This window comes from Hylobates moloch, unplaced genomic scaffold (assembly GCF_009828535.3).
Source record: "Hylobates moloch isolate HMO894 unplaced genomic scaffold, HMol_V3 SCAFFOLD_9, whole genome shotgun sequence".
NCBI lineage: Eukaryota > Metazoa > Chordata > Mammalia > Primates > Hylobatidae > Hylobates > Hylobates moloch.
Window position 1 is genome coordinate 34,651,267 of NW_026652284.1, and position 25,304 is coordinate 34,676,570.

Genomic DNA, 25,304 nt, shown 5'->3' on the forward strand with positions numbered 1-25,304 from the left:
TCATTTTGTATGTATATCACATTTTCTTTTTTTTTTTTTTTTTTGAGATGGAGTCTCACTCTGTCATCCAGGCTGTAGTGCAATGGTGCGATCTCGGCTCACTGCAACCTCCACTTCCCAGGTTCAATCAGTTCTCCCTGCGTCAGCCTCCTGAGTAGCTGAGATTACAGGCACCCACCACCATGCCCAGCTAGTTTTTGTATTTTTTCTAGAGACGGGGTTTCACCATGTTGACCAGGCTGGTCTCGAACTCCTGACCTCAGGTGATCTATCTGCCTCGGCCTCCCAAAGTGCTGGGATTATAGGCGTGAGCCACTGTGCCCAGCCGATATGCTGATTTTTTTTGTTTGCTTGTTTTGAGACAGAGTTTTGCTCGTGCAATGGCGCAATCTCAGCTCACTGCAATCTCCGCCTCCTGGGTTCAATCACTTCTCCTGCCTCAGCCTCCTGAGTAGCTAGGATTACAGGGTTTCACCATGTTGGCCAGGCTGATCTCGAACTCCTGACCTCAGGAGATCTGCCTGCCTTGGCCTCCCAAAGTGCTGGGATTACAGGCATGAGCCACCATGCCTGGCCGAAATACTGATTTTAGAACGAAAGTATGAGGCTGGACACGGTGGCTCATGCCTGTAATCCCAGCATTTTGGGAGGCTGAGGTGGGCAGATCATTTGAGGTCAGGAGTTTGAGACCAGCCTGACCAACATGGTGAAACCTAGTCTCTACTAAAAATACAAAAAAAAAAAAAAAAAAAAAAAAAAGGTTAGCCGGGCGTGGCTAGGAGGCTGAGGCAGGAGAATTGCTTGAACAGGGAGGCGGAGGTTGTAGTGAGCTGAGGTTGCGCCACTGCACTCCAGCCTGGGTGACAGAATGAGACTCTGTCTCGGAAAAAACAAACAAAACAAGGAAAACGAAGTATGCAAAGTGGAAAGACTGCTGATGAGTTTAGGAAATGGTAAATAATATTTTAGGGTAGTTCTATGATAACTAGATTTTGTGATGTGGGACAAATTATTGAACTTCTCTATGACTGTCTCCTCATCTGGCAAATGAATTATGTCAAATTCTATTTCATTCTTCCTATTTTTGCTTTTCTGTTAGGCAGTAGAATATGGCATAATCAGATGGACAGATGTATTTAGATTCAGTCTAGATTCACTATGATCTTTCACACTCTACTGGTCTGAGCCACAGGCTAAATACCTTTCCTGTCTTCTTGATTTACAGACTTCTGCCTCCTTTTTCCAAGGGCATTTTATTCTTTGTAGATACAGTATGCTAGGTTTTTGTTCATTGATGAATAAGAAAGCTGTAAACTAGCCACTTTTCCCTCAGGCACTTGTTTTAGGGCTAGCAATAGTCTAGAGGATAAAAAGCACTGGCAATATTAACAGTTTTAGAAGTATAGCAAAGCTTACTAGCTTGAACTGTAAAGATCTTTATTGTGATTTTATTGTTAAAATATGTATGCTAAAATATAATTTATTGGAATATTGAGGATAACATATGTTCTTTAAACACTGCGCACAAAGTTTTTCAGTCGTCTTCATTTTACTTTTCTCAAACTGTAGAGTTGCCGATTTCTAAGTTTTTGTGCGATTTAGTTTTAGTTACCTGATTCTTTCTAAACGTGTTGTAATCCTGGTTATTTCACAAGTGCCGTAATATACCTCAGCAGCATAGAACTAATTCTGCAAACCTTTTCTACAGAATTTAAGATTTTATTCATGTGCATGGCATAGAAGATGAATTCTTCCACCTCCACCATGAGTGAAGAGCCTGATGCTCTATCGGTAGTTAACCAGTTACGGGATCTAGCAGCAGATCCATTAAACAGAAGAGCCATTGTCCAGGATCAGGGATGTCTGCCTGGCCTTATTTTATTTATGGACCACCCCAACCCTCCAGTCGTCCACTCCGCTTTGCTTGTAAGTTGCCTTTAGTAATTTCAATCTCTGTTTTATTTTTGCAATTAAGGAGAGAATTTGGAAAAAGTGCTAGATGACATGGTAAAAAAACTGAAAGAGAGCAAATTAATAGTTTGTATTTATGTATGTACAAACATATGTATGTGTGGTCTGTGGTCTGTTTACACCAGTGGTAACATGCTACATTGTTTTTATTCTTTTTTTTTTTGGGTCATCTAGGCCTGGAGTACACTGTGGCAGGATCTTAGTTCACTGCAGTCTCCACCTCCTGGGCTTAAACCATCCTCCCCCACCTCAGCCTCCCGAGTAGCTGGAATGATAGACACACACCACCCTGCCGGGCAAATTTTTGATATTTTGTAGAGATAGGGTTTCGCCATGTTGGCCAGGCTGGTCTCAAACTCCTGAGCTCAAGTGATCCTTCCACTTTGGCCTCCCAAAGTGTTGGAATTACAGCTGTGAGTCCATGAGTTCCATGGCCGGCCATATTTTTATTCTTTAATACAAATTGTAGCATACTCCATGCATGGAATGTTCTACCACTTCCTTTTCATTTAACAATCTTGAGGACTGGATCATATCATACACATAGACACTCAAAGAGGCACTTATTTTGTTTTTATTTTATAACAGGTTTTTAAGATGTAAGCACATAGCATCATATAATTCACTCATTTAAAGTATACAATTAAGTGGTTTTAGTATATTCACAGAGTTGTGTCACCATCACCGCAACTTTTTATTTTTATTATAACTAAATTTTTTTTTTTTTTTAAGTAGAGATAGGATGTAGCTGTGTTAACTAGGCTGGTCTCAAACTCCTGGCCTCAAGTGATTCTTCTACCTCGACCCCTCAAAGTGCTTAGATTACAGATGTGAGTCACTGTGCCCGGCCCACCACAACTTTTTATCTATTGCTTCCCAGACCCCAACACTCCCTATCCCTAAGCAACTACTAATCTACTTTTTGTATGTCTATATTTGCCTATTCTGGCAAAAATGCCTATATATTTTGCATATAAATAGGGCCAGATGTGGTGGCTCACTCCTATAATCCCAGCACTTTGGGAGGCCAAGGTGGGTGGATCACCTGAGGTCAGGAGTTCAACACCAGCTTGGCCAACGTGGTGAAACCCTGTCTCTACTAAAAATACAAAAAAATTAGCCGGGCATGGTGGTGAGTGCCTGAAATCCCAGCTACTCAGGAGGCTGAGGCAGGAGAATCCCTTGAACCCAGGAGGCAGAGGTTGCAGTGAGACAAGATTGTGCCATTGCACTTGAGCCTGGGCAACAAGAGCGAAACTCCGTCTCAAAAAAAAAAAAAGTTGTTAAAAATTTAATGTTATGGAAATTTTATCTATTGTCCTTTGCTTAAGGACTCATGATAAATTCCCCATTTAGTCTAATTTCACAAGTTTGTACAGAAGGCATATAGGCTTTTCCTTTCGGAAAAAATTTTCTATTTCACCTTTACAGAATGAAGTTTAGCAGTCAAAAAAGACATTGGTATAAGAGAACAGTAGTAACAAATGGGAAAAATGGCACAGCCCCCAGTCTGGGTTCTATTTCAATAAGAAATGCAGTAAGGATGAGAAGAAAGAGAGGGTTGGTCTGTAGATAGGGACTTGGGGCTAAAGGAAGTAAGTCTTTTTTTTTTTTTTTTAATAGACTAGAACATGTCTAAGTTCAGAGGGCAAGGGCTACTAGAATGGGAGAGGTTTGAGGGGAAGGCTCTCATAATTGCAGAAAATAGGAAAGATTTGCTAACTGAGGAGAATGATAAAGTTGTTCAGCAGTGTTGAGGGGCTGATTAGTTTGGTAATACTGAATCGATATGATTCAGGCCTGCTGTAGGCTCGGAGAGCCAATAGTTGGATTTGTCCAGAGTTGTAACTTGGCCAGGTTAAGTTGGGCAGAATGATTGGGCAAGGGAGTTTAGGATCTTGGCAGGATTGGTTGAAATGATATATAGTAGGTACTAGGCTGACTAGGAAGGGAAGTATAAAGTCATGGAGGGACAGAGCTAAGGAGAGGGATCAGTGAGTGAAAGTTCCCAAGAGGCTGAAGAAAATATTTTTTTGTTGTTGTTTTTTGTTTTTGAGACAGTTTTGCTCTTGCCGCCCAGGCTGGAGAGCAATGGCGCGATCTTGGCTCACTGCAACCTCCGCCTCCTGGGTTCAGCGATTTTCCTGCCTCAGCCTTCTGAGTAGCTAGAATTACAGGCCCGCACCATCACACGTGGCTAATTTTTGTATTTTTAGTAGAGACGGTTTTTCACCATGTTGGCCAGGCTAGTCTCGAACTCATGACCTCAGGTGATCTGCCTGTCTTGGCCTCTCAAAGTGCTGAAATTATAGGCGTGAGCCACCATGCCTGGCCATCAGGTGTGTTGTTTTTATGATTTCCTTTTTTTGTCACTGTTAGCTTATTAGTATACACTTTTGTTTTTATTTTAGTTTATTTAGTGTTTGCTGTAGGTTTTACAGTATGCGTCTTTAACTTCTTACAGCCTACCTTTAAATGACTCATACCCTTAACGTGTAGTGTAAGAATCACACGAGTATATTTCCATTTCTTTCTCCCATCTTTTGTGCTATTTTTGTCATACATTTTACTTCTACATATAGTTAAAAACCTACAGTGTATATATTTTTGCTTTAAACAGTCAATTATCTTTTAAAGAGATTAAAAATTAAAAAAATTTTTTTTTTTTTTTTTCGAGATGGAGTCTTGCTCTGTCACCTAGGCTGGAGTGCAGTGGCGTGATCTCAGCTCACTGCAACCTCTGCCTCCTGGGTTCAAGTGATTCTTCTGCCTCAGCCTCCCTAGCAGCTGAGATTATAGGTGCATGTCAGCATGCCTGGCTAATTTTTGTATTTTTAGTAGAGACGGGGTTTCGCCATGTTGGCCAGGCTGATCTTGAGCTCCTGAGCTCAGGTTATCTGCCCCCCTCAAGTTTCCCAAAGTACTGGGATTACAGGCGTGAGCCACCATGCCTAGCAAAAAAAGGTCTTTTATATTTACCTTCATTTTTACATTTCTGGTGTTCTTTATTCCCCAATATAGATTCATTTTTGTTTTTTGGGTTTTGTTTTTGTTTTTGTTTTGAAACAGGGTCTTGGCTGGGCGTGGTGGGTCATGCCTGTAATCCCAGCATTTTGGGAGGCCGAGGCAGGTAGATCACCTGAGGTCAGGAGTTCAAGACCAGCCTGGCCAACATGGCAAAAACCCGTCATTACTAAAAATACAAAAATTAGCCAGGCGTGGTGGCTGGCGCCTGTAATCCCAGCTACTCAGGAGGCTGAGGCAAGAGAATCGCTTGAACCTGGGGGTCAGAGGTTGCGGTAGGCCGAGTTTGTGCCACTTCACTCCAGCCTGGGCGACAGAACAAAAACTCCATCACAAAAAAAAAAGAAAAAAAAAAAAAACATTTTGCTCTGTTGTCTTCTGGCACGTATGGTTTTTAATAAGAAAACTGCCGTAATTCTTGTTCTTCCCTTATATAATGCCTTTTTCTGGCTTCTTCTGGAACTTTATTAGTGATTTTCAGCAAATAATTATGATGTCTTTGATATGGATGGTGGTTTTTTTTGGTTATTTTGTTTTTGAGATGCAGTCTTGCTCTGTCGCCCAGGCTGGAGTGCAGTGGTGTGATCTCGGCTCACTGCAACCGCCGCCTCCTGGGTTCAAGCGATTCTCCTGCCTCAGCCTCCCAAGTAGCTGGGATTACAGGTGCGGGCCATCATGCCCGGCTAATTTTTGTATTTTTAGTAGAAACGGGGTTTTGCCGTGTTGGCCAGGCTGGTCTCGAACTCCTGACCTTAAGTGATCCGGCTGCCTTGGCCTCCCAAAGTGCTAGGATTACAGTCGTGAGCCACTCAGCACCCAGCATTTTTTTTTTATTTTTGAGATGGGGTCTCTCTGTGTCGCCCAGGCTGGAGTGCAGCGGCACGATCTTGGCTCACTGCAACCTCCGTCTCCCCGGTTCAAGCAATTCTCCTGCGTCAGCCTCCTGAGTAGCTGGGATTACAGGTGCCTGCCACCATGCCCAGCTAATTTTTGTATTTTTAGTAGAGATGGGGTTTCACCATGTTGGTCAGGCTGGTCTCTAACCCCTGACCTCGTGACCCACCCGCTTCGGCCTCCCAAGGTGCTGGGATTACAGGTGTGAGCCGCTGCGCCCGGCCTTTTTTTTTTTTTTTTTTTAAATTTTTTTTGGGACGGAGTCTTGCTGTTGCCATGCTGGAGTGCGGTGGCTTGATCTCAGCTCACTGCAACCTCCGCCTCCCGGGTTCAAGCAATTCTCCTCCCTCAGCTTTCCAAGTAGCTGGGACTACAGGCACATGCTACCACATCCAGCTAATTTTTGTATTTTTAGTAGAGGTGAGGTTTCACCATCTTGGCCAGGATGGTCTTGATCTGCCCACCTCAGCCTCCCAAAGTGCTGGGATTACAGGTGTGAGCCACTGTGCCCACGCCGCCCCCCCCGCCCCTTTTTTTTCTTTTGAGGCACAATCACTCTGTCATTCAGGTTGGAGTGCAATGGTGCAATCACAGCTCACTTCCCCACTAAATGGAATATAGTTCCATTCCTGTCAAGTGGTGAAAGTAAAACCAGAACAACCTAGTTTTGACCTTGTGACTAAGTTAGGAACCTTCATTTCAAAGAGTAGATCAGCTACTACAGCTCAAAGGATCATTTCTTCCCTCGGGAATAATTCTGAATCATCTCATTTAAAGGATTTTATTCTAAAAACAAAAACCTATTTTCTCCTTTTTTGTTTTCTTGCAGTAAGTTAGTAGTAGTTTCAGTTTTGAATAGTCTGGACAGACGAATTAACTTATTACTTTTTCTGCTGTAGGCTCTTCGATACTTGGCAGAATGCCGTGCAAACAGAGAAAAGATGAAAGGAGAACTGGGTATGATGTTGAGCTTACAAAATGTTATACAGAAGTAAGTACAATAGACAGTGTCTCATTTATTTATATACTTACTTATGTTACTTACTTACAGGGCCTCACTATGTTGCCCATGCTGGGTTCAAGTGATCCTTCCACCTTGGCTTTCCAAAGTGCTGGAATTACAGGCATGATTACTACTATTATTGGATTACTATGTTTTAATGTCCTGTAGTTAACTTTTTAATCATTTAGCTGGCTGAGAGAGGAGAACTGCTGGAACCCGGAAGGTGGAGGTTGCAGTGAGCTGAGATCGCGCCATTGCACTCTAGCCTGGGCGACAGAGCCAGAGTCCATCTCAAAAAAAAAAAAAAAAAAAAAAAATTTCAATTTTAGGTAGAGAAAAATTACAAATTATTCAAGAAGTAATTTATTACTGTAGGAAAATGGTAAAACTGTGGAACTATAAAATAAGGAAGTTAAGATGGTGCTGGTAGAAGCATTTAATATTTCATACATGCTGGGCATGGTGGCTCATGCCTGAAATCTCAGCAATTTGGGAGGCCAAGGCAGGCAGATCACTTGTGGCCAGGAGCTCAAGACCAGCCTGGCCAACGTGGTGAAATCTCGTTTCTACTAAAAATACAAAAATTAGCTTGGTGTGGTGGCACATGCCTGTAATCCCAGCTACTCGGGAGGCTGAGGCAGGAGAATCGCTTGAACCTGGGAGGTGGAGATTGCAGTGAGCTGAGATCCCACCACTGCACTCTAGCCTGGGCAACAGAGCGAGACTGAGTCTCAAAAAATAAAATTTACATAACCATTGTTGCTAATCTCTCATCTGTAACTGCTTTGTTTATCTAAGTAGAGAGAAGCTTGTGTGACTCTCTAGATATAGTTTTGTAGTAAATTCTTAAGTTTATAATTAAAATAGTGCAAGTAGCCTCAGTAGCTATACTGGCAATCATAAGCATGCATACCCCCACTTTGCACATTGTTAATATGAATATGTATACTTGGCTATTTCTCCCCTCATCCTGTTGCTGCTAATGTGGAAGCCACTAGAACTGGTTTATAAGAGAATTAAGCCCTAAAGCCCTAAGGAATCCATTGGATATAATGGATTATCTTCTGTGCAATGTATCTGGAATGGTTTCAGCTCTATACTATCCTTGGAGTAATTGAGAAAATAATAACTGGGTTTTTTTGTTTGTGTGGTTAGTTTTTTGAGACAGAGTCTCGCTCTGTTGCCGAGGCTAGAGTGCAGTGGTATGATCGTGGCTCACTGCAGCCTCAACCTCCCAAGCTCCAGCTATTCTCCCACCTCATCCTCCCAGGTAGCTGGGACTACAGACATGTGCCATTATACCTGGCTAATTTTTTAATTATTTTGTAGAGACATGGTTTCACTATGTTGCCTAGGCTGCTGTCCTGGGATCAAGCAATCCTTCTGCCTCAGCCTCCCAAAGTGCTGGAATTACAAGCATGAGCCATCACACCCTGCCCAGATAGTTGTGTGTGTTTTTTTTAAATGGAACTAAATTCTTTTACAGGACCTCAGTTCAGAAAGGATGCTAGAGAAGTGATTAGTCAGAGGGATAGAAGCAGTGATTAACCAGGAAGAGGAGGGCTGGTTTAAGGATGACAACAGAAGCATCTTCCTTTTTTTCTGAAACAGGTCTAGTATGGTAATCAATAGCAATATGTGGCAATTTCAATTAATTAAAATTAATAGCAGGGAGTGGTGGCTCACACCTGTAATCCCAGCACTTTGGGAGGCAGGTGGATCACCTGAGGTAGGGAGTTCGAGGCCAGCCTGGCCAACATGGTGAAACCCCATCTCTACCAAAAATATAAAAATTAGCCAGGTGTGGTGGCAGGCACCTGTAATCCCAGCTACTCAGGAGGCTGAAGCAGGAGAATCACTTGAACTCGGGAGGCAGAGGTTGCAGTGAGCCAAGATCGCACCACTGCACTCTAGCCTGGGCGACAGAATGAGACTCCCTCTCAAAAAAAACAAAAAGTAATAATAATAATAGTAATAATTAATTAAAATTAAAAACTCAGCTCCTCATTCACATTTGCCATATTCCAAGTGTTTAGTCATGTGGATCTCAGATTCTTTGTAGAGTGTGTCTAAAATTTTTTTTTTTTTGAGACCAGGTCTCACTATGTCACCTTGGCTGATACGATGTTAGCTCAGTGCAACCTCTGCCTCATGGGCTCAAGTAATCCTCCTGCCTTAGCCTCCTGAGCAGCAGGGACTTAGGCCATCATGTCCTGCTAATTTTTTTTTTTTTTTTTTTGAGACTCATCCTGTTGCCCAGGCTGGAGTGCAATGGCGCGATCTTGGTTCACTGCAACCTCTTCCTCCTGGGCTCAAGCAGTTCTCCTGCCTCAGCCTCCCAAGTACCTGGGATTACAGGCGCCCACCAGCATGCCTGGCTAATTTTTGTGCTTTTAGTAGAGACAGGATTTCACCATGTTGGCCAGGCTGATTTTGAACTCCTGACCTCAGGTGATCCGCCCGTCTCAGCTTCCCAAAGTACTGGGATTACAGGTGTGAGTCACTGTGCCTTGCCTAATTTTTGTATTTTTTTGTAGAGATGGGGTCTCGACATGTTGCCTAGACTGGTTTCGAACTCCTGGACCCAAGTGATCCTCCTATCTCAGCCTCCCAACATGCTGGGATTACAGGTGTAAGCCACTGTGCCCAGCTGCTCTAAAATTTCTTTTTTTTCTTTTTGAGACAAAGTCTCACTCTCACCCAGGCTTGAGTGCAATGTCTGTGATCTCAGCTTACTGCAGTCTCTTCCTCCTGGTTTCAAGTGATTCTCCTGTCTCAGCCTCCGGAGTACCTGGGACTACAGGTGCGCGACGCCGCACCCATCTAATTTTTGCATTTTTAGTAGAGATGGAGTCTCACCATGTTGGCCAGGCTGGTCTCGAACTTGTGGCCTCAGGTGATCCACCTGCTCTCGGCCTCCCTATAAGTGCTGGGATTACAGGCGTGAATCACCACCCCTGGCATGCTCTAAAATTTCTTTGCTTAACTGCGTCTAGGGCTTTTTTTGTTTTGGATTATTTTTGTTTCATGGACTATTTTCCTAACAGATTTTACTGGCGAGTTACTAAGTCAAAGATGTAAATATCTTTGTCTTTGTATCCCTGTTAATTGTTTTCAAATGATACCTATGATGCTTTTACCAGCAGTTGCCTTTTTTTTTGGTTTGTTTTTCGTGAGATGGAGTCTCGCTCTGTAGCCCAGGCTGGAGTGCAGTGGCGCCATCTCGGCTTACTGCAACCTCCGCCTCCCGGGTTCAAGCGATTCTCCTGCCTCAGTCTCCCAAGAAACTGGGACTACGGGTGCGTGCCACCACGCCCGGCTAATTTTTTGCATTTTTAGTAGAAACGGGGTTTCACCGCATTAGCCAGGATGGTCTCGGTCTCCTGACCTCATGATCCGCCCACCTCGGCCTCCCAAAGTGCTGGGATTACAGGTGTGAACCACTGCGCCCGGCCCGATAGTTGCCTTTTTATTAGATTTTTCCAAACATTGGGATAGTTTCTTGACATCATAGTTCTCCTTCCCTGTCTAATTTGAAATCAACTTTAAAAACAATTTAAATGACTGTGTTGAGACTGATAGAAAATGGATGGTTTGGGTGGGGACATAATTCCACTGAAACTGATTTGGAAAACTTTTTACTTGGATTTTTCTGGTGAGACGCTTTACATTAGGTTCTTTTTTTTTTTTTTTTTTGAGACGAAGTCTTACCCTGTCACCCAGGCTGGAATGCAGTGGCCCAGTCTTGGCTCACTGCAAGCTCCGCCTCCCGGGTTCAAGCCATTCTCCTGCCTTGGCCTCCCGAGTAGCTGGGACTACAGGCGCCCGCCACCACGCCCGGCTAATTTTTTGTATTTTTAGCAGAGACGGGGTTTCACCGTGTTAGCCAGGATGGTCTCAAACTCCTGACTTTGTGATCCGCCTGCCTCGGCCTCTCAAAGTGCTGGGATTACAGGCGTGAGCCACTGCGCCCGGCCTTACATTAGGTTCTTATAGGGATTAATGGCTGGGCGCCGTGGCTCATGCCGGTAATCTCAGCACTTTGGGAGGCCGAGGCGGGCATATCACGGTGTCAGGAGTTTGAGACCAGCCTGACCAACATGGTGAAACCCTGTCTCTGCTAAAAATATAAAAATTAGCCAGGCATGGTGGTACGTACCTGTAATCCCAGCTACTCATGGGGCTGAGACAGGAAAATCGCTTGAACCCGGGAGGCAGAGGTTGCAGTGAGCTGAGATTGTGCCACTGCACTCCAGCCTGGGTGACAGAGTGAGACTCTGTCCACCCCCTGCTCCCCGCCAAAAAAAGGATTAATTAGTATACTGCCTTAATTGGCTAAGAACTACTGTTACAGTTTTTATGCAAAACAGAAAGATAATTTATGTTTTAGTATTTTAATATTTTTTGTCACTATTGCTTCATTAAGAAGCATATTAAACAGTTTTGAAATAATCCAGGTTTTCAAAAAATGTATGACAGTTATTAGTTGCATGTTTTATTATGTGTTATGATTCATTTTTTAGTTGATGCAAAACTATTGACAATGGAAAGGAGTAACAAAAATACAATTTTTCTTTCTTTCTTCTTCTTCTTCTTTTTTTTTTTTTTTTTGAGATGGAGTCTTGCTCTTGTCGCCCATGCTGGAGTGCAGTGGCATGATCTCGGCCCACTGCAACCTCCGCCTCCCGGGTTCAAGTGATTCTCCTGCCTCCACCGCCTGAGTAGCTGGGATTACGGGCACCCACTACCACACCTGGCTACTTTATTTTATTTATTTGTTTTTTCTTTTTGAGAGGGAGCCTCATTCTGTCACCCAGGCTGGCATGCAGTCACTGCAACCTCTATCTCCCAGGTCCAAGTGATTCTCCTGCTTCAGCCTCCTGAGTAGCTGGGATTACAGATGCCTGCCACCACGCCTGGCTAATTTTTGTACTTTTTTAGTAGAGACGAGGTTTCGCCATGTTGGCCAGGCTGGTCTCGAACTCCTAACCTCAGGTGATCCACCCACCTCAGCCTCACAAAGTGTTGGGATTACAGGCATGAGCCACTGTACCCGGCTCTATTTTTTTTTTTTTTTTTAAACTTAAATTCATAAGTTTCTCTAATCATTGTCTCTTCATGCTCTTTATAACTTGTTCTTGGCTAATATTTAAAATATCTGAGAACTGCAGTGACTTTTCAATAAACTCTAAAACAACTATCAATAAAAATGCTGAGGCCACTAATACAAATTAGTCTTTTTGATAGGTTCCTGTAACACACGGCTAAAGTCATCCAAAGTAACTTATCTCTGTGGTCAACAGTGGCCCAGAAAAGCACTTGATATAGTAATTGAGTGTCTGGAATACTGTCAGATTATCACCCCTGGAATTAAAGCTCTAAGTAGCTGGAACATATACAACCTGAGTATCTGAAATTGAAGTATTCCTACTCATTCAATAAATAACTTGCAAACATTTTTGTTAGGTTCTATGTAAGGTACAAAAGGGATACCTTCCTCTTCTTAAAGAGTTCATATACTTATAAAAGAAATAGAAAATTAAGATCAGTAGTATAAGTACAAGCATAGTACTCTGAATGCAAAGGGAGAATTGGGTTATTAGGTAGAGGCATTGTATAGAAGGTGTTGGTCAAGCTGAGCCTTCAAGCATTGAAATAAGAGTTAGAAAGCCCTGCAGTCTGGGTGAAGCTCTTCCATCTGAGGAAAGACCTGAACAAAACTTAAGGGTAGAAAGCATTCTAGAACAAAGAACATATAAAAATGCATGGTCTTTGTAGGAGATGGCCAAGTGTCATAGTCAACCCAAAGAATAATAGAAGGACAAAATGAGCTGATGGAGGTAGCCAAATGGGGCCAGATTTTAAGGCCTGGAGTGTACATTAAAGGGTTTGGACTTAGTTGAGCCCATTGGTAGGTGAAATGAGGATTCTTTTCTTACAGTTACATGTACTTACTCTTTGTTCAGTTCCACTAATAAGAGCCATTAGACTGTGCTGTCCAGTGTGGTTAGCCACTCACTCTGTTTGGCAATTTAAATTAATTAAAGGTAAATTAAATTTTTTTATTTGCACTAGCCACATTTCAAGTGCACAGTAGCCTCATGTGAGTGGAGAGTGCAGTTATAGAACATTTCTGTCATTGCAGAAATATTATTGGACAGCACAGACCCCTAGATGTTGATGTGAGGATCTGTAGTAGGATTTAAAAGCTTAAGAATGAAAACTTTTGTTAGAGCTGTGGTTTTATGATAAATACATAATTTGTAATATGTAAGAAATGTAAATTAAAAAACAATTGGTTTCAACATACCAAGAAATCTTGAAATTAGTTGATAGTATGAATGATCCTTTTCCAATTTGGTTTCTCCTTTTGGATTTTTATATGTTGTATTTTCTTAAAAGTCAAGGTACTTTCAAATTGAGAGTTGAATGTTAGTGATAATATAGGAATATGTTACAATCTGATCTTGTTAGTTGATTTTGTATTTAATTATTTTTATTAAATGTGTGTGGTTTTTCTTTTTTTGAGATGGAGTCTCCCTCTGTCACCCAGGCTGGAGCTCAGTGGTGTGATCTGAGCTTGCTGCAACTTCTGCCTCCTGGGTTCAAGCGATTCTCCTCTCTCAGACTTCTGAGTAGCTGGGATTACAGGCATGCACCACTACACCCAGCTAATTTTTGTATTTTAGTAGAGATGGGGTTTCACTATGTTGGTCAGGCTTGAACTCCTGACCTCAGGTGATCCACCTGCCTTGGCCTCCCAAAGTGCTGGGATTACAGGCATGAGCCACTGTGCCTGGCCAAATGTGTTTTTATACCTCTATAGTGTGGATTTTGAATCTCAATGAGCAACGAGTTTAAAATGAAATTAAAAGATTATTATAGACAAGATGCTTTTTCTACATTATTGATTATTCTAGGATTCACTGCTATTGCTTTTAAATTGAACAAGGCATTAGAGTAAAAGAAACAAGGCTCCTTTTAGTGGAGAAATAAAATTACAGAATCAGTAGAAGTGACAAGACTAATTATATATGTGTTTCTTTTCAAGAACTACAACTCCAGGAGAAACAAAACTTCTGGCCTCTGAAATCTATGACATTCTTCAGTCCTCCAATATGGCAGATGGTGATAGTTTTAATGAGATGAATTCACGTCGAAGGAAAGCTCAGTTTTTTCTGGGAACTACAAACAAACGTGCCAAAACAGTGGTTTTGCATATAGATGGCCTTGATGATACGGTAAGGTCTGTTAGATGGGAAAGAGAAATCATGTTTACTAAATAGTTTCTTCAGTGCCACTTGCTAACAGTCTTTGAGAATAAATCTCGATATCAGTATTTTACTGATAAAAATGGTCATTTTGTGCTAAAGAGGTCAGTTAATCATAGGATATAAGAATTTAAAATATGTATGTCCCTAATAATAGAACATCGAAATATATGAAGTAAAACTTAGAGAAATGGGGAGAAATAGAAAAATCCACAGTTAGAGATTTTAACACAACTCTCTCAATACAGGAAGCATACAGAAAATCAGTAAGGATATAGAAGACTCAAGTAATGCTATCAACCAATTTAACCTAATTTTTATTTTATTTTATTTATTTATTTTTTATATATTTTTTGAGATGGAGTCTCACTCTGTCACCCAGGCTGGAGCACAGTGATGCAATCTTGGCTCATTGCAACCTCCGCCTCCCAGGTTCAGGTGTCTCTTCTGCCTCAGCCTCCCGAGTAGCTGGAATTACAAGTGTGCACCACCACGTCCGGCTAATTTTTGTATTTTTAGTAGAGATGGAGTTTCACCATGTTGGCCAGGCTGGTCTCAACTCCTGACCTCAGGTGGTCCGCCTGCCTCAGCCTTCCAAAGTGCTCGATTACAGAGATGAGCCACCGTGCCCAGCCCAAAGCATGTTCTTTGAGCACAGTGAATGCAAATTAGAAATCAGTAACAGAAAGATATCTCAAAAATATTCCCCACATTTGTAAAACTAAGTGACACATTTCTTTTCCTTTTCTTTTCTTTTTTCAGGGACAGGGTCTTGTTCTGTGGCCCAGGCTGGAGTGCAGTGGCACAATCATAGTCTACTGCAGCCTCAAACTCCTGGGCTCAAGTAATCTTTCTGCCTCAGCCTCCTGGGTAGCTGGGACTACAGACATGTGCCACCATGCCTCGCTAATTTTTAAGTTTTTGCAGAGATGGAGTCTTGCTGTGTCGCCAGGTCTTAGACTCCTGGCCTCAACCAATCCTCCTGCCTCAACCCAGCAAACAGCTCAGATTATAGGCATGAACCACTGCACCTAGCTAAATAGCACATTTCTAAAGTAATCTTTGAGTCAGTAAATAAAAGAGAAATTAGCATTTTGAACTGAATAAAAATGAAAGTGAACTGAATAAAAATGAAAGTGAACTGAATAAAAATGAAAGTGTAGGCCAGGTGCGGTGGCTCACACCTGTAATCCCAGCACTTTGGGAGGCCAAGGGGGATGGATCATGAGATCAGGAGTTTGAGACCAGCCTGGCCAACATAGTGAAACCCCATCTCTACTAAAAATACAAAAATTAGCCGGGCATGGTGGTGCGCCTGTAGTCCCAGCTACTTGGGAGGCTGAGGCAGGAGAATCACTTGAACCCAGGAGGTGGAGGTTGTGGTGAGCCGAGATCGTACCACTGCACTCTAGCCTGAGTGACAGAGTGAGACTCCTCAAAAAAAAAAAAAAAAAGTGAAAGTGTAATAAAAGTGAAAGTGATATATACATGAAAGTGTAGCTGAAATTTGTTGGAAGTAGTTAAACAAAGTTTAAAGTGGAAATTCATTAGCTCCAGATGCCTAACTGTTTTTATACAAAAAAGAAAGGGTATCAAGTCAGTGACTTAAGCTTCTACCTTAAGAAAATAGAAGCAGCTGAAGGGCATCACTGGATCCCAAGAGTTCAAGGTTATAGTGATCTGTGATCATGTCACTACACACTCCTGCATAGGCAACAAAAACCCTGTCTCAGAAAAAAAAAAGAAACTAGAAAAAGAAGAACAAATTAAAGCTACAACAAGCAGAAGAGAAGAAACAAGAAAGATCAGGGAAATGAAAAACAATAGAGAAAAACCAAAGAAATCAAAAGCTGGTGTTTGACATGATTGTTAAAATTCGTAAGCCTCTAGTCAAACAGATCAAGAATAAAAGAGAAAAGTCATAAATTATCAATATCAGAAATGAGAGAGGATACCACTATAGATCCTACAGACATCAAAAGGATAAGTGAGGGCCAGGCGCAGTGGCTCACGCCTGTAATGCCAGCACTTTGGGAGGCTGAGGCAGGTGGATCACTTGAGGTCAGGAGTTTGAGACCAGCCTGGCCAGCATGGTAAAATCCCATCTCTACTAAAAATACAAAAATTAGCCAGGTGTGATGGTGCAGGCCTGTAATCCCAGCTACATGGTAGGCTGAGGCAGGAGAATCGCTTGAACCCAGGAGGCAGAGGTTGCAGTGAGTGGAGATCACGCCACTGCACTCCAGCCTGGGTGACAGAGCAAGACTCCATCTTAAAAAAAAAAAAAAAAAGGATAAGTGAATATTTTAAATACCTTTATGCCAATAAATTTCATAATGTAGATGAAACAGGTTTCATGAAAGACACAGATGACCGAAGTTCACTCAAGAAGAAACAGATGACCCAATTAGTTGTATATCTACTAAAGAAATTGAATTTGTAGTTAAAAATCATGCCATAAATAAAACTTCAAGCCCAGATAGAAGCATGTTTTCTAGTGTCTGGAAATCATTGGTTTTTTAATTTTTTTTTTTTTTTTTTTTTTTGAGACTGGGTTTTGCTCTTGTTGCCCAGGCTGGAGGGCAATGGCACAATCTTGGCTTGCTGCAATCTCCACCTCCCGGGTTCAAGCCTTTCTCCTGCCTCAGCCTCCCAAGCAGCTGGGATTACAGGTGCCCGCCACCACACCCAGCTAATTTTTTTGTATTTAGTAGAGACGGGGTTTCGCCATGTTGGCCAGGCTGGTCTTGAACTCCTTACCTCAGGTAATCCACCTGCCTTGGTGTCCCAAAGTGCTGGGATTACAGGCATGAGCCACTGCAGCCAGCCTTAAATTTTATTTTGTCAGCTGGGCGCAGTGGGTCACGCCTATAATCCCAGCACTTTGGGAGGCCGAGGCAGGTGGCTCACAAGGTCAGGAGTTCAAGACCAGCCTGGCCAATATGGTGAAACCCCGTCTCTACTAAAGATACAAAAAATTAGCGGGGCATGATGGTGCACGCCTATAATCCCACCTACTCAGGAGGTTGAGGCAGGAGAATCGCTTGAACCTGGAAGGCGGAGGTTGCAGTGAGCCGAGATTGCACCATTGCACTTCAGCCTGGACGACAGGGTGAGATCCTGTCACACACACACAAAAATTTTTATTTTGTCTATATTTTTAGTTGTTTAATTCTAGAGGCTAAATCTGGTCCCTGTTAATCCATCTGGACTGCAGCTGGAAGTTCCCCTGAAGTTACCTTGCACAGAGATAAGTTATATAACTTTACATATTTAGGGGTAGCAGTTGGTAGATTACCACTTACCTCTTTAGCAATGCCAGGTAGGTTACATTAGATTATTCACAGCTTTTTTCTTTTTTTTTTTTGAGACAGTCTTGCTCTGTCCCCCAGGCTGGAGTGCAGTGTCATGATCTCGGCTCACTGCAACCTTTGCCTCCCAGGTTCAAATGATTCTCCTGCGTCATCCTCCCAAGTAGCTGGGACTACAGGCGCCCGCCACCATGCCTATCTAATTTTTGTGTTTTTAGTAGAGATGGGGTTTCCCTATATTGGCCAGGCTGGTCTCAAACTCCTGACCTTGTGATCCACCCGCCTTGGCCTCCCAAAGTGTTGGGATTACAGGCGTTGAGCCATGGCGCCTGGCCCACATCTTTTTCTAGTTGTGTTTAGGTGCTTAGCCTCAGGATATGGGGTTTAGTAAATAAGCTTGAGAAGAAGCCTTCCATATGCATATTGTCAGACCCAGATCAGTCCACAGCTATCTTACTGGGAGTGGGGTCACAAGACAATTTCTAGAAAGCAAGTTCTGATAAAGGTAGATTGATTCACTGGAAGATCTTAAGATATATAAAATATCTCCAATACCATGTGTTTAATTTTAATGAATAAGAATAATAGAGTTTCTTTTTAAAGCTAGCACAAATCAAATAATAAAACCCAGCAAAGCACACACAAAAATATAGGCTAGCCAGGTGTGGTGGCACATGCCTGTAATCTCAGTTATATGGGAGGCTAAGGCAGGAAGATTGCTAGAGCCCAAGGGTTCAAGACCAGCCTAGTCAACGTAGCGAGATTCCGTCTCAAAAAAAAAAAAAAAAATCAAACAAATATATAGGCCAATATATAGTAAAAACATGATTACCAAAGTCCAAAATGAAATATTAGCAAGTTAACTCTAGAACTGTACTATCATGTTAACTTTTTTTGGTGACATAGCCTGGCACTAGTGATAAGTTTATTCCATCAATTCTCTCATTTGTTTCTGACAGCACAGAGAGATGTATATCTTCTTTCTTTCTTTCTTTTTTTTTGAGACAGAGTCTCACTCTGTTGCCCAGGCTGGAGTTCAGTGTGACACAATCTTGGCTCACTGCAACATCCGCCTCCCGGGTTCAAGCAATTCTCCTGCCTCAGCCTCCCAAGTAGCTGGGATTAAAGATGCCCACCACCATGCCCGGCCAATTTTTTTGTATTTTTATAGAGACGGAGTTTTGCCATGTTGGCCAGGCTGGTCTTGAACTCCTGACCTCAGGTGATCCACCTGCCTTGGCCTCACAAAGTGCTAGGATTACAAGTGTGAGCCACCACTCCTGGCCCAGAATCGAACTTTTAATCACAATATTATAATTTCCTAGAAACAATCTAGTTTTATCCTGGAGTTGTAAATATGATTTAACATAGTGAAATATTTTAGTATGATATCAGTAAGTCAATAATTTGATAATTTGCTATTGATATAGCTGTAAATATAGAAAATCCAGGAGAATGATCTGAAATTTCTTAAAAATATTTAAAAAATCCAGTGACATTATTAAATATATGGAAATCAGTTACTTCTTAAAAGGAGAAAAGTAGTTTTACTCTCCCAAACAAAACAAACAGCTAGGAAGAGTGCAGGGTTATTTTTTCTTTTTTTCTTTTTGTTTTTTTAAACTTAATGACCAGTATGATAGTAGCAAGGGTATTCTTAATAAGAAAATACAAGACTTAATAAAAAAATCAAAGGTCTTCAGTGTTGTAAGAAGACTGGAATAAATGGAATGAAGTGCCTGTTTCTGAAAGTTTGTAAGGATGTTAGTTCTTCCTTAATTTGTAGACTTAAAATAATGCCAATCAGTCTGATGATTTTGGAACTTTATTTCCCGATCTAAAAGTTCACATGGTAGAATGTACTAATTTTTACAATAAAAAGGAGCACCTGATGTTAGGCATTATTTTAGATACCAGGGATACAGCAATGACCAAAAAGAAAAACTTTTTACTCTCTTGGAGCTAGCATAGTTGGAGGAGGCAGACAATAAGCCTGCTAAAAAAGTGTGTTAATTTATGTTAAAATAAAGATAAATTAGACTTATGTATCTTGTTTCTCACTGTCGCATGTGGTTGGCATTTAATACCAGACTCTACCTGTGGTAAATTAGGCAAGTTGTTTTCCAACTTTTCACTTTCCTCACATTAAAAATAAGGGATCAGATTAATAGTATCCTAACTTATGTATATTGTGCGAGCTTTACTTCACTTTTAAGTTTACCTCGTGTTGAATACGTGGAAGAGATAAACATGGTGCTATTTGGCACCAGTCCTCTAAGGGGGCTTCACCAAATGCAGACCCCTGCAGAGCAGGGTCCAGACACAGTGCACTAGATGAGCTCACTGTGGGCCTGTGCTGTGCCACAGACTGACGTGTCCCAGGTCTCCCTGAGTAGTGTTGAAATGCAGAAGTAGGGAGATGAGCAATGGTGTGAGCAGTTGTTTTGAAGGATGTGGAAATAAGTTTGAAAACTGGATATAGTCTACAGATTTGGCACTTGGGTCAATTGCAGATTGACCCCTCAGAAATATAAATCAAAACTTGGTCTCAATACAGAAATCAGAAAATGTAGAGAGTGTGATTTGGTGTGTGGGCCAGAGGTGGAGGGAGCTGTGAAGAGAAAATGCAATTACTTTTTCCATTTTCACTTTGGATCTTGTATTGAGATGACCACTTGATGGTCAAGTGGATATGTCTGACAGACAAATGAAAATAAGAAAATCATATTGGAGTTAGTAATGTTAGCGATGGCTAAAGTGACGAAAATAGTCTCCTGAGGTTTGAAGCAGAAAGAAAATCAGTTTAGGAACTGGACTTTGGAGTTAAGGTGAGACAAAGCTGGAATAATCAGTGGGGAAGTGGAAGACCAGCATAATGTAGTACCCTGCATTGAAGTATTGAAGGGTACATGTTATATTGTGTTTTGAAGAGTATTAGGAAAATGAGAACCACACAGAGGGTATGTCTAACCCTAGAGAATGCAATAGTAACCATAAGAATGCCATAAATGGATGATGCAGTGATATTTATAATACCAGGTGATTTAAGGAATAGTGACTTAAACACTGAATGCTCACTAATTCTAACTTCAGCCTATTAGAATTTATCCCTGGAGATTTTTAGGCTAGAGTGTGGATCATAAACCTTTTCTTTTTTCTTTTTGAGATGGCGTCTTGCTCTGTCGCCCAGGCTGGAGTGCAGCGGCACAATCTCAGCTCACTGCAACCTCCGCCTCCTGGGTTCAAGTGATTCTCCTGCCTTAGCCTCTCGAGCAGCTGGGACTACAGGCACACGCCACCATGCCCAGCTAATTTTTGTATTTTTAGTAGAGATGGGGTTTTACCATATTGGCCAGGCTGGTCTTGAACTCCTGACCTCGTGATCTACCCGCCTCAGCCTCCCAAAGTGCTGGGATTACAGGCACAAGCCACCGCGCCTGGCCAAACGTTTTCTTTATAGGACCAGAAAGTAAATATTTTTGGCTTTGTAGACCACGATGGTCTCTGTCATAACTACTAACTCTGCCTTAGCATGAAACTAGCCTCAGATAATATGTAAACAAGTGGGTGTGCTTGTGTTTCAATAAAACTTTATTTACAAAAACAGCTGGTGGACTATAGTTTTCCCCGCCCGTGAGCTAGAAGAACCTCTGCTTTTCTGCTTTTTGGCATTTTTTCCCCCCCTGTATTGTGTTCTGCTTTATTTAAGATGTAAATTAACATTGGCTAACTTCTTTCTGATAAAAAATTATTAAAACTACATATTAGTATTGAAGCTTTAAAAATTTAGCAGGAATTACTATTCTGTTGATCCTGTAAAATTTAAAAAATTTGACTAAGCACTCCCCCACTCTGTGCCCTGAAATAAGATGGTAAAACTGAAATAGGTCATTTGCTCTCTTCCCCCCTCCAAAATATAGCTTGGTTGTAGCTGATTTATTACCTTTTATTTACCTATTTTCATAACAATTTGCTTTTACTTTTTCAGTCTCGGAGAAATCTATGTGAAGAGGCTTTGTTAAAAATTAAAGGTGTTATTAGCTTTACTTTTCAAATGGCTGTTCAAAGGTGTGTGGTGCGAATCCGTTCAGATTTGAAAGCTGAGGTAAGTATTTTAAAAGGCTGAATATGTTTGAGATTACAGGTAAACAAATCAATTTCAAAATTGTTTCTTTTTATCTTGGCTTAGGCTTTGGCATCAGCAATAGCATCAACCAAGGTTATGAAAGCTCAGCAAGTTGTGAAAAGTGAAAGTGGAGAAGAGGTAAAAGTTGTATTTAATTTTCTTTTTTTTTTTTTTGAGACGGAGTCTCGCTCTGTCGCCCAGGCTGGAGTGCAGTGGCGCAATCTCGGCTCACTGCAAGCTCCGCCTCCTGGGTTCACGCCATTCTCCTGCCTCAGCCTCTCCGAGTAGCTGGGACTACAGGCGCCCGCCACCACGCCCGGCTAATTTTTTTGTATTTTTAGTAGAGACGGGGTTTCACTGTGGTCTCGATCTCCTGACCTTGTGATCGGCCCGCCTCGGCCTCCCAAAGTGCTGGGATTACAAGCATGAGCCACCGCGCCCAGCCGTATTTAATTTTCTTTGTATCTAACTCACTCTCAATTATTTTTTATGGCTAGCAGATTGCCAGTATTTCTAAATTAATAGTGCCAAGTATGTAAGGATATGCTGTTTCTTGGTTAAGAGTTAACTGTTTTAGAAATATAGAGAGATCTTTTGTGGATATCAGAGTCTGCTCTTGCTGATTTTACATGGAAATAAAGGATATGTGTCTTCCTTGCATTTATTTTTAAATACTTTCTTCCTGACCTTAACTAATCTTGACAATCCAAAAAATAAAGGTGTAACCATTGGGCAAGTAAATAGGGTGAAAATCCTTGTCTGTTGCTACTCTTTTCACTAGCTTTGTGAAACAAATATGCCTTGAGCTCATTTGGGTTCCCATCTCATAGATGGGAGGTTCCATGGCTATCCAGTGGCCTACAGTGGCTAGACACTTGCTTTAGTCATTATTACACAGAGAGAGGTTGCTCATTTACTCCTAGAATTTCAGCAGATCAACTTCTGAGTTCTTATTTGTACTCTGCTTACTCCTTTCTGTATTGACACAGTGCTCAGCAATTGGGCCTACTGTCATGTAAGAGGAAAATTTACCCTGAGAATAACCACGGTAATTAGAATAAGGAGTAAAATTGATTTTGTAATAACTCTCAGTATTTTCTGTATCAGATGTTGGTCCCATTCCAAGATACTCCTGTGGAAGTAGAACAGAACACAGAACTACCTGACTACCTGCCTGAGGATGAGAGTCCCACAAAGGAACAGGACAAAGCGGTGTCCCGGGTGGGCTCACACCCAGAAGGTGGAGCTAGCTGGCTTAGCACAGCTGCAAACTTTTTATCCAGATCATTTTATTGGTGACTTCACTTTTGGGCTCAAGGACTGTGTGAACCAACAAGGGGCCAGTTTTCCATTGTTGTGGTGAACTGTCAAGTGCAATTTGCAATAAGTTATCATGAAAAGTTTTTAGATTACATGATCGCATATGCTGCATTTCACATTTTATTGGACATTTTACCCCACTGAGTGGTAAAAAGGACAGAGGCTACAGATGGAGTTGCTTTGTTTATGAAAGTATTTTGGTTTTGTTTTCTTTCATTTAATTGCCTCATATTTAAAAACCATGGGTCCACTGTTAAAACCACATGTGTATGTGCAGCTTTACATTTTATTTTACATGAAGCATGTGATTAGGAAAACTCACTTTCTTCTCAAGCCTCAGGACCTACCTGAAGAGAAGTTTTCTTGTAGCTCAAGTTGTGCATGAATTACTGAATATTTTACTGTGCTTTTCTTCATGAAGGGTACATGCTTTGTACTCTTCACTGAAAGCTGAAAACATTTCTTGTTACCCTCTTTTGTGCCTTTTTATTTTGCCAACCGTGTTTATAGAAAGGACATTAGTAATGACATTTTGCAAATTAAAAACATTCATTTGAACATAGTAGTCACCTAGAAAAACAACTCTACAAAAATTTTGCAGCCTTATTCATTATAATTTTAATAAAATTAACACAAAATAAGTCAAGAAGGAAACATGTATATTAGTGAAGTGTTTTTGGAGACTATTTGAATGTGACCAAACGTGGTTCTAGTTGACTTCTTTTCACTTTGGCTTATATCAGTTCTTGAGAGTTAATGTGATCATGATATTGCAAACAACTGTAAATGGTCTCTAGGCCTTACTTTGTGATCATACGTTATCTCCCGCTAGAAAAAAAATAATGGTAGTAAAGAACTGACACACTGAAAATAAGAAAACAAAAATCAAATGCCTATAATACCATAATGCCACTTTGGTATAGAGTCTAACTTTAAAACATGAATTGCTCGACAGAATTCTATTCAGTAGGTGTTTCTTTGTATTGCCTTTTGTGAATTTATTATGAAAATGCTGCAGTTGTGTTAAATGAAAAAGACCCAAATTACTGCTTATGAAGAAATAAAGCCAGCATTGATTACTTAATCTTGTTTCTCATGTCCAGCCAGAAAAATAGAACTTCAGTGAAGGTAAGATAAATAAACACATACCCATATGTTTTTTTGGTAGATAAGTGCTAATTACATATATGTAATGCTTTATTAAATTTCTGAAATATTTGGTGACTAAAATTTTCTTTTTGGAAATTAATAAGTCCAGATACATATTAATGTTGATATGACTAAAAACAAATAGGAAGAAATTGAAATTTCCTTTCATCAACATGTAGAGCTGCTGTTTTACTATTTGGGGAATATGATGTAAAAATTGGACCCCAAAGGGTTTCCTTGTGTTTTCATTGTAAAATACCATCATCAGTGAGAGTCTTGAGTTCACTAACATTGTCACCTTCTGGAGAGAGAGTTATTGGGGGCATTGAGGATGATTTTTTTTTCATGTGTTTGGTTTCTGATTCAAGTGACACGCACAAACTGAAAACAACAACAACAACAACAACTTTCAGGGCACCCGTTGCTCTAAATGCATAATATAACTTGCTGCCAGAACCAGATGTGTTGAAAAAAGAAAATAAAACCACCTTCTTTCTATAGCCATTAAAGCAAAGTTTACTGTTCTAACAAATTTGTATTTTATTTTGCATTGCCACACATCTGCTTATTTAAAAACTACATCCCTTTGGTAGTGATGTTTCAGGACAAGTAGGTATTACAGCTTGATGTTTGTGTGTTCTAATTCTAAGAGTTCTTTATTCCAGATCATATAGAGTAGTTAAGGCAACTGTAACAGCATTTTTTGAAATACATTGTAAAATAAATAAAAGGTAACATAATTAAAATTGAGTGGATATTATATACTTGTGGTATAAGTATTGATTATTTATTTTTAAATTTTATTGTTAAGTTCTGGGATACATGTGCAGAGTGTATCATAGGTATACATGCGCCATGGTGGTTTGCTGTACCTATCAACCCATCATCTAGGTTTTAAGCCCCGCATACATTAGGTATTTTTCCTAATGCTCTCCCTCCCCTTCCCCCTGCCCCCTGACAGGCCTTGGTGTGTGATGTTTCCCTATGTTGATTACTCTTAAGTCTGTTTGTACACACATTGCCTAGCACACTTTCCCAGTTCCCTGCAGTTGTGCTACCTGACTCATTCCCATGCATCTTCCATTCATTTTCTTCCTGACACCACACCTGCCTCTCCCCAGATTGGATTGCTGCTCCTGTGCATATACTCATTGTAGCATCTGTCACATTATATCAAAATTGCATATTTACCAGTGTCTCTCTCCTATTAAGCTCTCTGAGAAGAGAATCTTTTT

General features: G+C 41.0%; 1 protein-coding gene across 7 annotated transcripts in view; it reads left to right on the forward strand.

Annotated features, from left to right (window-relative positions):
- The window catches only part of ARMC1 (armadillo repeat containing 1), a 41,512-nt gene extending 16,681 nt beyond the window's left edge, over positions 1 to 24,831 (forward strand). For 6 of the 7 annotated variants that reach the window (XM_058444271.1, XM_032759667.2, XM_058444272.1 and 3 more), the window contains 6 exons: positions 1,709 to 1,926; positions 6,789 to 6,880; positions 13,944 to 14,133; positions 21,463 to 21,579; positions 21,664 to 21,738; positions 22,708 to 24,831. In XM_058444271.1, coding sequence (XP_058300254.1) covers positions 1,744 to 1,926; positions 6,789 to 6,880; positions 13,944 to 14,133; positions 21,463 to 21,579; positions 21,664 to 21,738; positions 22,708 to 22,899 — 849 coding nt within the window. In that variant the 5' untranslated portion in view covers positions 1,709 to 1,743 and the 3' untranslated portion in view covers positions 22,900 to 24,831. Of the gene's footprint in view, positions 1 to 1,708; positions 1,927 to 6,788; positions 6,881 to 13,943; positions 14,134 to 21,462; positions 21,580 to 21,663; positions 21,739 to 22,707 lie in introns of those variants that run through there. The other variant, XM_032759673.2, reaches the window with a different exon arrangement.
- Positions 24,832 to 25,304: the final 473 nt, after the last annotated feature.